Consider the following 15173-nt stretch of genomic DNA (forward strand, 5'->3'; position numbering starts at 1 on the left):
ACTGAATCTCTGAATAAGTGAATATGTAAAGTCTGACAAATATGAATGTACCATGAATATGAGGTATATCAATCTATCTATCTATCGCTATACATCCATTACCAGTGAATAATATCAATGAGCAGACGGGTGGATATACAGTATTTGAGTATGACAGTATGGACAGTCTATCAACAATGCACACACAGTATTATGAATACAGACAGTATAAACAATGATACTAGGCTTTAGACTGGTGCTAGCTGGTAGTTTATCTCTAGCAAAGTGTTGCTAACGACAGGGCAGGCTACATTTAAAGACCGACAAGTGACGAACATTGACAAATGATGAATATGACGCTGGAAATGTCTCCATACAGTCAAATATTTCTATCACCCAGGAACATGGACTTCAGCCCAACGACATAAGATTGCATAAACTCTAATGTCACCCAAAACTCAGTAACAGACAGTGCAGGGCTTAAAGTTCTCATATGGGGATCAAGCTTAGTTGAGCTTAGTTGTGGAGGCTGATGGCCAGTGGCCACTGACACAAAGGGCTGACCAAGGCGCTTTGTGGTGTGCCACAAAGCACACACAGACCAACACTATGCCTTAATAAAGTCCTTCACACACTAACACACAGAGTTCCTAAAATACAGGAGAAGCTCACCACAGATGCTCCTGTAGACCAGACGGGGATAGGATTAAAACAACAGCTACCATCTCCCAGTGCTACTGTTGAGACACTTATGGAGCTTTGAATAAACAAAGCCTTTACACAGGCCTGGTAGCCGTTGCGAGGGACCTCTTGTCTGAACAGCAGAGCTGGTTAGACTTAGTATCAGACAGACAGCAGTGGTGACGAGCACAGACAACAACAATACTGTCTTGGGGAGGCTTTTACATGTACTACAGCCGCTGGGTACCAAACCACATGGCTATGGTCAAATATTACGCATTTACACAGTAAATGACCATAAAATTTGCCTATTCCTCGAATGTCTGCTGCAGAGAGTACATTTCAGGAACGCATCATAAGAGTGTTGTGTGTTCATGAGTGAGTAAAGAGAAGCCTGTTCTATCCTGTCTCCCAGAAGTCACCTGGGGGTAAATATTCAGGCATGAGACTGTTGCATGAGCACCGAGTGAAGGAATTAAAAAAAAGAGGAAAATCAAGACAAAATAACACCAAGCCGTGGACACCAAATGAGTTCCTTTACTTTAAAACATGTCATGTGCAGTACTGTAATGTCATGTACAGTACTAAGCAAATGTTTAATGTACATTTGTGTTTCACTCCGAAATGTTACTTTTTAAACATTTAATTTGCAAAAAAAATATTTGCAATTTGTCGATTTTCGACTCATGCTCATCATTTTATATATATATATATATTAGGGATGGGTATTGGCAACAATCTCACGATACGATACGTATCACGATACTTGGGTCACGATACGATTATATTGCGATACGCATCACGATACTTGGGTCGTATCACGATATTGGGATATATTGGGATATATTGTGATATATTGTGATATATTGCGATATATTGCGATATATACATATATCACAACTACATATTGTTTATATATACACTACATATTGAGTAGCTGCAGATCTGTGATAGGTTCTTTGAATGTTTTTCATAAAGCCTGTATCTGAAAAAAAAAACACGATACAGTATACAGTATCGCGATACAGTATCGCGAAATAAAATATCACGATATATCGTGATATCGATAATATTGCCCATCCCTAATATATATATATATATATATATATATATATATATATATATATATAGTGTAATGGCTTGTTCAAAAACAATATCAACGTTACGGTTTTCCAAAATAGCCAGTTCAAAATGTAAAAAATGATCAAATATTTTCTAAATGAGAGAGGAACGGTGTGTGTGTTTGTCCGGTCTGCATAGTCGTGTGTGCGTTGGCTAGTCCTACATGTGCATGCTTGAGCCCGCTTAAAAATGGCAGCATAAGAGTGAGATGTGGGATAAAACAGTGCCATGCAAATTGTGCAACACAAACTTTCAAAGTATGCGTATCACTCGTCATCAACATCAGTGATGTCAAATCACATTAAGGCGAGACACCCGGTCCCAAGCCCCTTCACCCAAGCAAAACAGAATGGCAGACTTCACCGTGAAACCTCACCATTGTGATGACCAGCGGGCAGAAAAGATCACTGACTGGCGCTTAAAGGAAAGCTCAATTTGGCTCTCCACTTAACTGCTGCGCAGCAAAATAAAGAAATAAATAAAAGAAAAATCGATCGACACAGATTATTGCCCTCGACAAGTCGACTAGCAAAATATGAGTCGTTTCACATCCCTAATAAAAAGTAACAGAAACAGACCACCTTCCAGATAAAACAAACTTTTAGATTGATAAACTATTATACCATAGGTGCTAAACACAGGAGCCGAGATACAGAATATTTCCCAAATACTTTAACCAGGAAGTGAATGGAGCAGTAAATCTTTGGATCACGTTATCTCCTGGTTCTGTGGGCCAAAAAAAAAAAAAAAGGGGGAAAAAATATATATATAAAAAAATAAAAGTCCAAAAGTCGTTTTAGTCGTCCTTGGCAGTCTGGGCCTTTGGGGAAAAGTCGTCAAAGTCGTCCTATGGCAGTGAATGAGTTAAATACATTTCATTGATTAATTGAGGCAATAACGTTTTTTTTTAACTTTTTTTTCTGCATTTTGCCCCCATATTACAGTCATGTCTTAATAAAATGTTGCTTTTAACAAGCAAAATAGGCAAATACATGACAATTAAGTATTACCATCAGTGATTTGCTACAGACACTGGTCGGTTTAAAAAAAAGATTTGTGTGAGTACTTTGATTTTGATGGGAAAGCATTGCTATGGCGAAATCACATCCAATATAAACACCTGGATGTGAATCGCCTACGTTACCTCGTACTGCCCACTGCCTCTGTGATCCAGCTTATATACTTTTTCAATGGGATTTGGCCTTAGATGGAAAGTTTTGACAACTTTCTGAGTGTTGATTAATTTTAATGAAATATTTGGCAATGTACATGTACATACAGAATATATAAAGACAGAGGCGAATGAAAATGAGTCAGTTTAAATAGCTTAACAGGCAAACCGTTGAATAAGCCTTAGTTCCTCATTTCAGATGCTTTGTCCAGAAATAACTTCTTTGTGTTGAAATCTCTAGGGCTTTTGATAGAGGTTCAAGTAATGCACTTCATTGTGGCAGCTAGACATTATAAACAGGAACTAGTCCTAAATTAGTCAATTTGGTCTGACATTATTGGTTCTGCTATCATTACTGTGAAAAATATTGAGTGAGAATTCTGTTGCGGAAAACGTGATTTTTTGGAAACGTGAACATAATCTTGCCTCTCAGCACAGTCTGTGACCTTAAACACACACTCACAGAACAGAAATAACTAAAAGTGTGGTTACATTTTACTCAGGTCGATGATGACACGCTTGTTCACACTTTAAAATAAAGCTCTTGCCAGTAAGGGAGGCATTATGAGTAATCTATCAAAACATCTGGGGAGGATGCATATACGTATGTACATCTACAGTAATGTAAGGTTTTTAACAAATTTGCTTCCTCCAAGGAGCTACTTCCCAAGGCTGCTGAATGGAAGACAAAATCTTATCTAAGATGACAAAGCATGTAGCTGTACACTTGACTAAGGAAAAGTGACTTTGGAGTGTGTCTTGTTTATCTCAGCTTCTACACACGAAAATACATCTTATTTTCATATGCGCTTTTTGAGTGCAAAGACCCGAGTTTGAATCTGGCTCCAGTTGCATCTCGCATATCCCTTGCCCCCTCTCTCTTTCTACCACTTTCTCACTACACTGTCCTGTATAGTAAAAATGCTGGGGGAAAAAACTCAATTAGAATGCTCAGTGTCCTTAAAGAGACATTCTCAAATTCTGGGGCATTTCCCATTAAGACCTGAGGCTAATTTTACAAATTTCTTCTAAATCCTAACAGTTTTCTGAAAAACATGTTGCTCAAACTTTTTCATGTCAAGGACCCTCAAAATCTATTTTGCCGTGGACCCCCATCTGAAAATATTTAAATAGTTTTTTTTTAAAGACAGATGCTTCCCCAGTTTTAAGGTCTTTCTGAGTCTGAACTTACAAAATCTGCTTTAAGGTGGAAGTAAGTTGTGTGAAGCTGTGAAAGTTAGGGGAAATTACTCTTCTCCGATATGCAAATTTAATAGGTCCTACTCATATTGAGCTCAGTGTTTTCCTGAGGTGACACACTCTCGCCCTCAGAGATTCACCCCCCCCCAACACCAAATTACTTATTCAGAGATCATTAAAAAAAACATTTACTGGCATATAATCAGAGACAAACAAAGTTGACTTATCTAGGTCAGCATACAATGAATCTTAATGTCGAATGTCTAAAATAACTTCTCTCATCAAGACCTGGCTACTGCACCTCACTTAGTACAGACTACAGAAGGAAGAGGGAATGAGTGAAAAAGGCTCTCAACTTGACAATATAAAACATTTGTATATAGCGCACTAAAGTCTGACATCACTGCCCCTAGAGGGCGCTATGCCCCTAGGTCACAGCGTTTTTTTTGTATTGGAATTCTCATTGACAAATCTTAGATTGTGTCATAAGAACAGTGTTCCAGAAATAAACAAATCACCCCAGCGATTTTACTCGTATGGATATGAAGCATCAACTGACGTTGAGAAAGTACTTATTTATCCTAAGAGTAAGATTTTTTTTCCCTCCAAACACAGACGTTATAAGATGTAACTCAATATCATAAATGACAGAGTCACATAGCTGACAAAATCTCCATGGTGGTTTGTTTATTATTGAAACACAGTTCTTATATGACACGATCTAAAGGCCAAACCGCACCAATGCAACTAGTCGCAACTCCTTGCAACAAAAGGGTTTTAAGGTCAACCGCACCAATGAAACTCCTTGCAACTGCCATTGGGTATAATGGTTGCAAGTAGTTGCATGTTGCAAGGAGTTGCATGGCGAATCACTGGTGTGGACTGTGGAGTGGGCTTTAGATTCCCCTATGGGAATTCCAATACAAAAAAAATACGCTGTGACCCAGGGGTAGTGGGAGTGACGTCAGGACTTTGGTACTCTATTACAACAGCTAATATAAGCTGCTATCAGTAGGCACTAGGCAGTGACCTACTTAAAAATATATATATTATAATAACACTTAGTTGAGGTGATTTAAATTACACTGAAGGGGAGGACCCTTAGGCTACAAGATTTCTAGATACCCATGCAATAAGATTTGTTTTTGTCTTTTGGCTAATGTCTGCATTCCATGAATCTAATATTCTCTTCCCTCTCTGATCCCCTCTCCACTGATGCTAGGGACCGTGGCGGGCAGCATGTGGTAGTCGTGCCTCAGGCTTGCACAAATCCAGCAGGAAACTGTATGGGCCGGGCTGCCGTCCTAAAGCACTGCCATCTAGCTATTGGCCTCGCTTTTCCTCTTGATTAATATTCATGCAGAACTCTGCTAGCGCTGCTTGCGAGATGCTTGGAGGCGGTTGGCGTGAGATCATGACGGCCTGAGTGCCACATGCCGCTCTGAGGGCGAGAACCTACAATCTGTGGGCAAGGAGGGTGCTGAAACTGTGGAGAGGAGCACCATCCGTTACTAGTAGTTACTAGAAGCTCTAGTCGTGCTATAATGTAATCTGGTCCTACCTTCTGCAAATAACTGCAGGCCTAGAGGTAGGAGATTATTTTCGAGCTTGAGTTTGGAAATTTCACGTATCATAAAAAATGACATGAGATTAGTGACAGCTGTGCTGAGGTTGCGTGCACCATAACAATGTTCTCTCCACCTGCTTGTCAGAGTTAACGCACCAGTTGCCCATGAAAACAAACTACTGTTGTGATCAAAACAGAATGTCAGGTTACACTGAAAACATGCTGGGTTCAGATTTGAGTGGTGCCTCAGTTATGCTTACAATGCTTCCACTACAAAAAGGGCTTTTTATGTAGTACTCAGCCTCGAGAGAAATCCTTCAGGTAAACAACTGCTGTAGGCAGCACAAGTATTTATCTGAAAGGCAACAAAAAAGTATCAATCTATGAAGTCAAGCATTGTCAAAAGATGTTTAAACGTAGTGAATTCAGCCACGAACATATTTCCCAGAAATGATGAGAAATACAAGGTTTTTATCACCATGTTATGCAGACTAACCCTCCTCTCTCAAAACACACTCTGAGATTAAACAGAGATCATCAGGATTGTATTTGCATAAATCCAAACATGTACACTTCTGTACAGAAGTCTGTGTCCCCTTCTACTATCTTGTCATCTCATTAAGCTCTAAGGACGACTCAAACCCTTTTCAGGCGACAAGAAGACAGTGAGCCTTTGAATGTCATGCTGGAGGACCCACATCAACTTGAGGTTTCAATGAAAGATTAAAGAGGGCCCCTTAATGATGGCTCATGAGGAAATTAAACTCTTACATCTTTACAACTCTTACACACTTCAAATTGCTACTCTGCTCCAATTTAAGGGATGTGTGTGTGTGTGTGTGTGTGTGTGTGTGTGTGTGTGTGTGTGTGTGTGTGTGTGTGTGTGTGTGTGTGTGTGTGTGTGTGTGTGTGTGTGTGTGTGTGAAAGAAAGGAGACAGCAGGATGAGAGATGGACAGAAACTGTAGTAGCCTACAGTTTTATTATTGATTTTAATGATCAGATTAGGTAGGTAAGCTATGAGGTCTAATGTATGCATTTCTGTGCCTACAGAACAGATGTCACCTATTGTACGTTCTATGTACTATGACGAGCTTCTAAGGCTGAACGATTAATCGTTTTCAAACCGAAATCGCGATTTGAAACCACGCGATTAGCTAATCGCAAAGGCCGCGATTTTTTTATTTTTTATTTTATCATAATAAATCATTTTAATATTCATATTAATCCCAGAGCACCCGCGGGACTTGTCTCCTTCTCTCCAGAGTGGCTGCCTGCCTCTCTCTACAGGGAGCGAGAGGGCAGCGAGCCCCCTCTCTCTCTCTCTCTCTCTCTCTCTCTCTCTCTCCCTCATTAGAGTTAGGTCTCCGTCGGCTACGAGTATTTAAAGTTTGTCGAACGGCCGTGTTAAGCAAATCCCTGATGCCGCACGTAGCGGTAAAACATTATTTTCGGTGCGACACAAGTAGTGTAGTAGTAGTGTTGCTCCTATCTATGGAATTGTTTCTGTAAGACACTTGAGCGTGGCCAGAGCGCTCCCCCTCCCCCTCTCTCCCCCCCCCACACACACACACAGAACCTGCGACGCGGCGAAAACAGCTAATCTACAAGCTCACATAATACTGAAGACACGGGCACGCAACTAGTTATAAATCACTGGGTTGCAAAATCACGTTTGGAATCTAGAGTGAAGTGATACGTTTGTGAGAAAGTGGAGTTGATGACGAGCACGGCTGCTTGCATCCCACCCGCGATATAAAATAAAAACACCCGCTGACTCACATGTGCTGCAGTTCCCTACTTGTCTCTAACTGACGTGTGAAAATACAAGAAGCTTGTAAAGCCTTCCTTATGTCAGTATCAGTTCAAAACAGCAGCGCAAGCCCAGTACCTCCGTTTGTTTATTGAACGGTCAAAGCTTAACAAGTGTCAAGTCAGACGAACGTAAACCCTTGACTTCTGGTCGATGGACTTCAAAATAAGAGCGTTTTGTCAAGTAATGGAAAAGTAAGTGTCTTCTGGTCTGTGGAATGTAAAATAAGAGCACTGCTGGCCTATAATGTGCTGTTTTCACTACAAATATAAAATGACAAGTGTTAAAGGTAGGGTAAGTGATTTTCTTTTGTTAAAATAAGTGTTAAATAGCTTTATATTCTGATAGTACTCATTGCTATAGAGTGTTTGTTCAGTAACATGAGTCTCCATGTCTCTCCAGCTCTTTATTAAACAGAAAATGCCTTTTCAGGTCAGGATATCAGGACAGAGAACTCAGGATACAGATTAAACAATTGAAATTGGAAGTGATGACACAAAGAAATGAGCATGTAAAATTGGAACTGGAACACTATAAAAATGAAGCTGATAGATGGGTACTCTCCTGATTGGCTGAAATGGTCTAACTATCAGAATATGGAGCTTTAACCCATAACAAAAGCCTTTTTGTTTTAACCAAAAAATATCACTTACCCTACCTTTAACCCATAGTCATATTCATAGCTATTTAGATATTTGGCATAAATATTGAGGTATGACTTTTTTTGTTTACACAAAAAGGTAATTATTTGTTTAATTTTATTTTTATTTATTGAACTTCATTTCAGAAAAAGCTTCTCTTCTTGAGCCATAAGTTAATGACTTAACAAGTTCAATGTTGGGTTGTTTACAAAAATAAGCTATTTCTATTCCAGCTAAATGTTTAAATATATACATGGGGAAAAAAAGTACTTGGAAGATACATGTTGGAAGCAATGAAGCAATTCATATCTTTTAGTTCTCATCCTTATTTATTAGAATCTAGAACAGTAAATAAATGGTATGCCATTTGGTAATGTTCCATTACTTCAAATTACTTTTTAAACGTACACAGTGAATACTAAACTGAAGCTTGACTTAAAAAAAAATTAAAGTTTTTTTTTAATTTTTTTTATAAAATATAAAAATCGCAAACAAATCGCAATCGCAATATCAGTCAGAAAAATCGCAATTAGATTTTTCCCCAAAATCGTTCAGCCCTAAGCCATAGAGTTAAAAATAATAGAGAGGGCACCAGAAATCTCCTCCCATCCACTTGCATTGAGTTGCTCATCCAGCGCATGGGCCTAATTCACGGGTTCTTCCGGGTTGGAAATTTGGTGGGCGAGGCCTATTTGGGGCTCCGAACGCGTCACTTCTGTGAAGCGCGCAGCCCCATGCGCAAGCACGTGCGCACGCTCTTGAGTCGAGCCCATTGGTCGAAACCGTTTTCTCGTTCATGTGTTGAGGCCCCAGGCCTGCACGCGCCTGCACTAACATGAATGGCCACCATGTCCATTTGGCTTCAATGAAACCACTGGGTTCTGGGGGCTTGCATAGAGCATACATGGGCAACTGGCGGCCCGGGGGCCACATGCGGCCCCCACCTTCACTTAATGCGGCCTGCAGGTTAATATCGGAATACTGATATATTATTGATTTCAGCTGTTACAATTCCAAACATGCAAACATGACCCGCTTTAATTACTTCAATCTATATTAGTAGCTTAATGACTAGTATGAAAATTTTATTGTCTTTTTTATGTCCAATGTATTATTGTATTTAAGTTAAAAAAGTTAACATAAGTATATCTAAATGCATTTGAAAGTTTAAAAATGTTTTACTTTTCAGGATTCCAATTCAAGAATAGCCAAAAATAATTCAGGTTTCCAATAAAAAAAATAGCTAAAATAGCAATCTTGAGCTTGTAGAGCTGCTATTTTTGAATTTCTTTTTGCTACTTTTGTGTGACGAAGTAGGGCATTTAATTACGGAAAAAAGGTAAAAACGGAGATTAGAGGTTTCTGCCCGACCGTATATGCAATGTGGCCCTCTGGAGTGAGTGTGAAAATATAGTGGCCCTCTCCATCAAAGTTATCCTCCCCTGCCATAGAGCATAGTGTACATAAACATAGCCAGTGGAGAAGGAACAGGGGCTCGTTGCCTGTAGAGAGGCAGGCAACCAGAGACTGGAGAGAGGGAGAGACATCTGTGTCTATAGGCTATACACAGATGTAGCCAGTAAGATTCATAGCATTTAGGCCATTTCATTCAATGGAGTGCACAAAATTACCTTTCTATTACAAATCAAAGACATAGCCCAAATGTGTAAAATAGAATATTTTCAAAGATAATAGATTCATAACACTTATCTTTGTTGAATTCAGAGAACAGCTTAATGATACCTATTATTTGAATTTGTCATTAGATTGACCAGGGGACTGTCTTGATGCATTGAGGCCCCACAGCATAGTACATTGCTGCTTTCATGCAAGTCATTAATCCAGAAGACTTATTGCAAGTAAAATACAGAAGTGCAGCCATCATGCAATCCCACAGGATCTATTTCACCATCTGACAATCATGATGAGCAATCGGCACATGTCATAAGATCAGATGAGGAAAAAAGTTGACTTTTACCTTGAGGATTTCCCCGCGTTTAAAACTAAGTTCATCATCAGCAGTGGCTTTGAAATCGTATTTGGCAATGGCCTCCATCGTTCTGGTATCTCGTTGGAAACCTGTTTGGCTATAGCTGTGTGTTTGAAGGGCCGACTCAAAAGTAAAAACACAGATCCAGAATTCTGTGGCCGGTCGCTTCTCTCCGAGTCTCTCCTCCCGTCTATGACCCGTTCCCGTCACAGCTTGGTCCTCACATAAAGGTCACAGTAAGGTACCTGCAAACAACAGCAATGTGTCATTCAACCAGCAGAATAAAAAAGCATAAACCGTCCACATCAGCACTGTTGACCACTTTCAACTTGATGTCCCTATTTTGGGCATGTCATTATAGGTGACAATTGTTGGGGGGGTAATATATAGCGAAGAGTAGACAAACAATGATCAACAAGCTCACAATGCATTGCAACGCATTGTAAACTTGTACATTGGCTATTTTCTACATGTATTACAATAAATTAGAGGATAAGCTATGCCTGAAGTTGTGCTGAAATGATTACTCAGCTAAACATTGTACTATATATTTTATTCAAGTATCTCCACAAGTGGTCACTAAAAAGGAAATGGTCTGGTCATGGTAAATGCATTGGTGTACTTTACTACTTAACTGACACTTTGTAACATATGTCATAAAAAATAAAACTGAGAAGTGTCCTTGGCTGACATACTAACATTAAGTAAACAGTGTGCTTGATGGCATTATCTCTGGCATAAAACGCTCACGCAAAAGCGGGAAAAGCTGCAACAAGTACAATTGTTATTTTCAATCCACATATGAAGATGCTAAATCTACAGAGACTAATGCCAAGAACACTGATCTGACATCTTAAACCTGATTTGGCAATGAAGACATTATATTCAAGACATGCACTGGTCTGGGGCAGGTCACCCTCGACAGTTGGCCACATCATCATATAGTGTGCAGAGGTTTAGGATTCATGTCTCCTGATCAAGCCTTGAACCAGTCGGAGCCATCACGATTATATCAAACATGTTTGACTTTTACGACTGGAATGTGGACAAATCTGAACGTGATCCAGTAGTTTGTGATGCCTAATCCTTGCTTTTTGGCAAGTGTGTGTGCCTCTATGGCATGATTGTAAACAACTGTAATCTGTGAAAGTCAGTCATTAAATGTGGGATGTCAAGGCTTCTCAGTTTCAAAATTTCTTCTTATGTTTTCGAGTAACGAAAACAAAAAATGTTTACATCTTAATCACACAGCTAATGTGGCTTATTCGGCTGCTGGTAAACTACAAGGGGTCACAGCTAGTCATCTACTGTTGTACTTCACAGGACACCAGATTTTTTTACAAACAACTCACAGAAACATAGGATATTTTACCATTCATTCCCTATTGTACCATTCATTCTTTCCGATTCAAAGTCATTGAGGGGTCTGACCGTTGCTTTGGACATTTTGGTAGAAGGCATGCCTTTTGGTGCATGGAAAACACATTGGCCTACTTCCTTAAATTACAGCTTTGGGGGGTATTTTAGTGTGTCTAAAAAATAAGGATGTAGGAAAAAAAAGTATAAACTGGTCATGAGGGCTGTATTTTCCATTGATAAGCATGTCTTAGATGGACCAAGAGCCTTTAACCAAAGCAAAAAAAAGGAAATGTTTAAACTATTCTCAGTGACAATTATATGTAGTATTATTTAGTAAATATTTTAGTAGTTTGTACCAGGCAGGTGATAATGAACGTTTTACTCTCTTTGCTGTGGGTGTATATACAGGACTAAAGAAACTGATGCAATTTGCCACAATGTTAAATATTGGACATGGGGTTGAGGGAATTTGTACTACGGGTGGACACAACCTGTCTCACAGATAGTATCGCCTGCCCTATTTGACAGTTCATCAGCTAGCCCAGCTGGAAGTTGTAACCTCACAAAACAAGCACAGCCACCATCAATAAAATGACTTACTGATTTAAATGGATACAGCTAGCTCATTACATTAGCTGAATTCTATTCAGCTAATGTAAATAATTTTTATTCTAAGGACCGTGCCTATTGACTTCAAAATATTCCCAACAACAGGGGGAAAAAACAGCAATAATTTCATATGAAAATAACTCAATTTGTAGAAAATGTACAAAACTGTGCTTTAAAGCAAGCTTTCAGTTCCTGGTCCTAGTAAGCAGCCAGACTCCATACAAAGTAAACTTGAAGCAGTTATTTACAGTAGATAGATCGATCATTATTGAGCAACATGAGGAAAATGCAGGTGTCTATAATGACACCTGAATTTTCCTGTGGTGCTCAATAATTATCACGTAGGCATGACCAAAACAAGACAGATGTATTATACAGGTAAAAGAAAGGGCCATTCTAGAGCCAAGCCTACAGCCAAGTTGCTCAAGAAGTGGTTAATAGTCAAATATGACAATGACTGGAAACGCTGTTTCAACGACATCACAGCTATTGCAGGTTTTGTTTATTTCAACACAAAACAAAATTGACATCTTATCTGGTGGTTCTGACATTCGTGTAACAAATGTAGTACTGCTACAATAATAGAGACGTATAAGGCATCTAGAAATCTCATGAATGATCTCAACTTTACAGTTAGCTTACGCATGTGTTCTTTTTGGCAGGCGACACCGTTGTACTACGAATTATATAAATAAAGCTTAACCAGCTGCAGGCTTATCGTCATCATCGTCTCGCGACCCTTTCGCTCAACAAAAACGACGTATTTTCAAACGTAAAGAAAGTGTCGATGTGACTTTTACCCCCATTTCTAAATACGACAATTTGTGTCGATTAAAGACGGTCGCTCGACGACGTATAAATTAAGACCCAAAAGATTGCCGAGCTGTCTTCTAGGATTGGGTTAATATTACAACCAATTTTTTTTCATATATATTTTTTAAGTTGAACAGCAAGAATACACAAGTTGAATGTAATTACAGTCCTACTGTTTTACTGGCAAGTTTCCAGTTAGCAAGTAACAGAAAAGAAGAAAACACTTTTCCACAACGCAGCAGCAGCAGGCTGTTGTTAGCCTGGCTAACAGCTTGATAGCAGTGTTGCCATGTCGGCGTATTATACGCGACTTTGGGCTTCTTTTTTCTATTAAGTTGCTAGTAAATATTGGTGGTTGCGTTTTTTTGTCTTGTTTACAAAGTGTACTTGCTTATTTGGGCTTGCTTCCAAATTCTGTAATTATTGTTTAAACCAGTGGTTCTCATAAATGTTGTGTGCCAGGGAGAATTTGTGTTGTTAGAATGTTTCGAAAATATTCCAAATATCCCACATTTTATTTCAAGATTTTTTTTTAAATAGCAGATCTACAAGTAGATCGCGACGCGTTGTGAGCTTGCATATAGGTTTAAAGTGCTCATGTGACCTAGTCGCTTCTTTTTGGCTTGTTTTCCTAGAACTGGTTGCTTATTTCTCTCACGAAATCTGGCAACACTGCTTGATAGCTACCTAACTTAGCCACCGTTAGCTCGCATCGTCAGAAGAGACAACAAGGTACAAGTTCTGTATCGAACAAACTCACCACTCCAGCATGTGTGGTTCAGATACCGCCTCTGTGCCGAACGGACGCTGTAGCGTTATTATTTATCCAGCCTTGGTATTATTATTGTGGAGAGGTAAGGAGACGCTGTGTGGCTTCGCTCTCTCCACCCGAACTGGGAGTCTCTCCTCTCTCAGCCTTAGCTGTGTCGCTAGCATTACGGTTAGCCGAGTCGTTTTCCGCTTCCTGTCAGAGCTGAACTCCTCCCTGTCGGCTGGCTGCGTCAAAGCCAGAGTTGGCAGGTTTTGGGAGAGAAACAAGCAACCAGGTCTATGAAAACAAGCCCAAAAGAAGCGACTAAACACACGAGCACTTAAACCATCCTATATTACGTCGGCTATTTTCAAATAGCTGTTGTTTAAAATGTTTAAAAAATGTAAATGTGGATATATTTTTTTTTAATGACATTTTAACAACTGAAATCTTGTAGGGGGTCCCTGCCCTTGTATAAAATGTTTTCAGATGGGGGTCCGCAGACAAATACATATTAATTTGGGGGTCCTTGACATGACAACGTTGGAAAACCCCTGGTTTAAACAACATTAGGAAACAAGCCCAAATAAGCAAGGTCACTTTAGAAACAAGCCCAAAAAAATGCAACCTGCAACTATCAATATTTACAAGCAACTTTACAGAAAAACAAGCCCAAAGTTGCTTGTAATAAGCGGACATGACAACACTGGTCAAAGCCTATCTGGTCGGGCAAATACTGCGGCATGGTCATGCTGGACCTACAAAAGTCATTTGACACCGTAAATCACTCTATATTGATTGATAAGCTAAAAGCAATCTGCAGGGGAGAGAACGGGTGGTGTGTAAACGACATGACATCAGCTTGTGACTGCAATTTGTTCTTGTTCGCAGATGACTCTGCTCTGCCGGTCTCGGACAAGGACAAATTGCAGGTTGAAAAAGCCCTTAGCTCTGAACTCGGTAGAATCTGCACCTGGCTCGCTGATAAAAAAGTATCATTACACCTGGGTAAAACTGAATCCATTCTCTTTGGGTCCAAAATAAACCTCTGCAAGGCAGACGGCTTCACAGTAAAAGTGGGTGACAATGTGATCACAAAAAAAGAGGAAATTACCTTTCTGGGTTGCATTTTAGAGGCAAATCTTTCCAGTGAAAAGATGTCAACAAAAGTAATTATAAAAGTCAACCAAAGAACAAGATTTTTGCCCAGGATCTCCTCTCTGGTCAGTAAGAATACACTGAGGACTCAGCACTCAGGAGCACTCGTCCAATGTCACTTCGACTACGCATGCACCTCATGGTACCATAGCACCACAAAGGCCTTAAAAACAAGGCTCCAGACATCCCAAAACAAATTGGTCAGGCAACTGCTTGGCCTGAAATTAGGGCAAAGACACTCATGTACCTGTCAAACTTCTTCAAAAACGTCAATGACGTCCACAATCACAACACCAGAGAGAGCTCCACAAATCACGTTC

The 15173-nt window shown here is 39.6% G+C and overlaps 1 protein-coding gene across 1 annotated transcript in view; it reads right to left on the minus strand.

Annotated features, from left to right (window-relative positions):
* The window catches only part of grb2b (growth factor receptor-bound protein 2b), a 47499-nt gene extending 33635 nt beyond the window's left edge, over positions 1 to 13864 (minus strand). The window contains exons 1-2 of the mRNA XM_080446351.1: positions 13705 to 13864; positions 10152 to 10408 (exon numbers count right to left, since the gene is read on the minus strand). Of these exons, the coding sequence (XP_080302477.1) occupies positions 10152 to 10229 (78 nt within the window). The 5' untranslated portion in view covers positions 10230 to 10408; positions 13705 to 13864. The remainder of the gene's footprint in view (positions 1 to 10151; positions 10409 to 13704) is intronic.
* Between the last annotated feature and the right edge of the window lie 1309 nt (positions 13865 to 15173).

This window comes from Gymnoscopelus braueri (genome assembly GCF_963280865.1).
Source record: "Gymnoscopelus braueri genome assembly, chromosome: 13".
In the NCBI taxonomy this organism is placed as follows: domain Eukaryota; kingdom Metazoa; phylum Chordata; class Actinopteri; order Myctophiformes; family Myctophidae; genus Gymnoscopelus; species Gymnoscopelus braueri.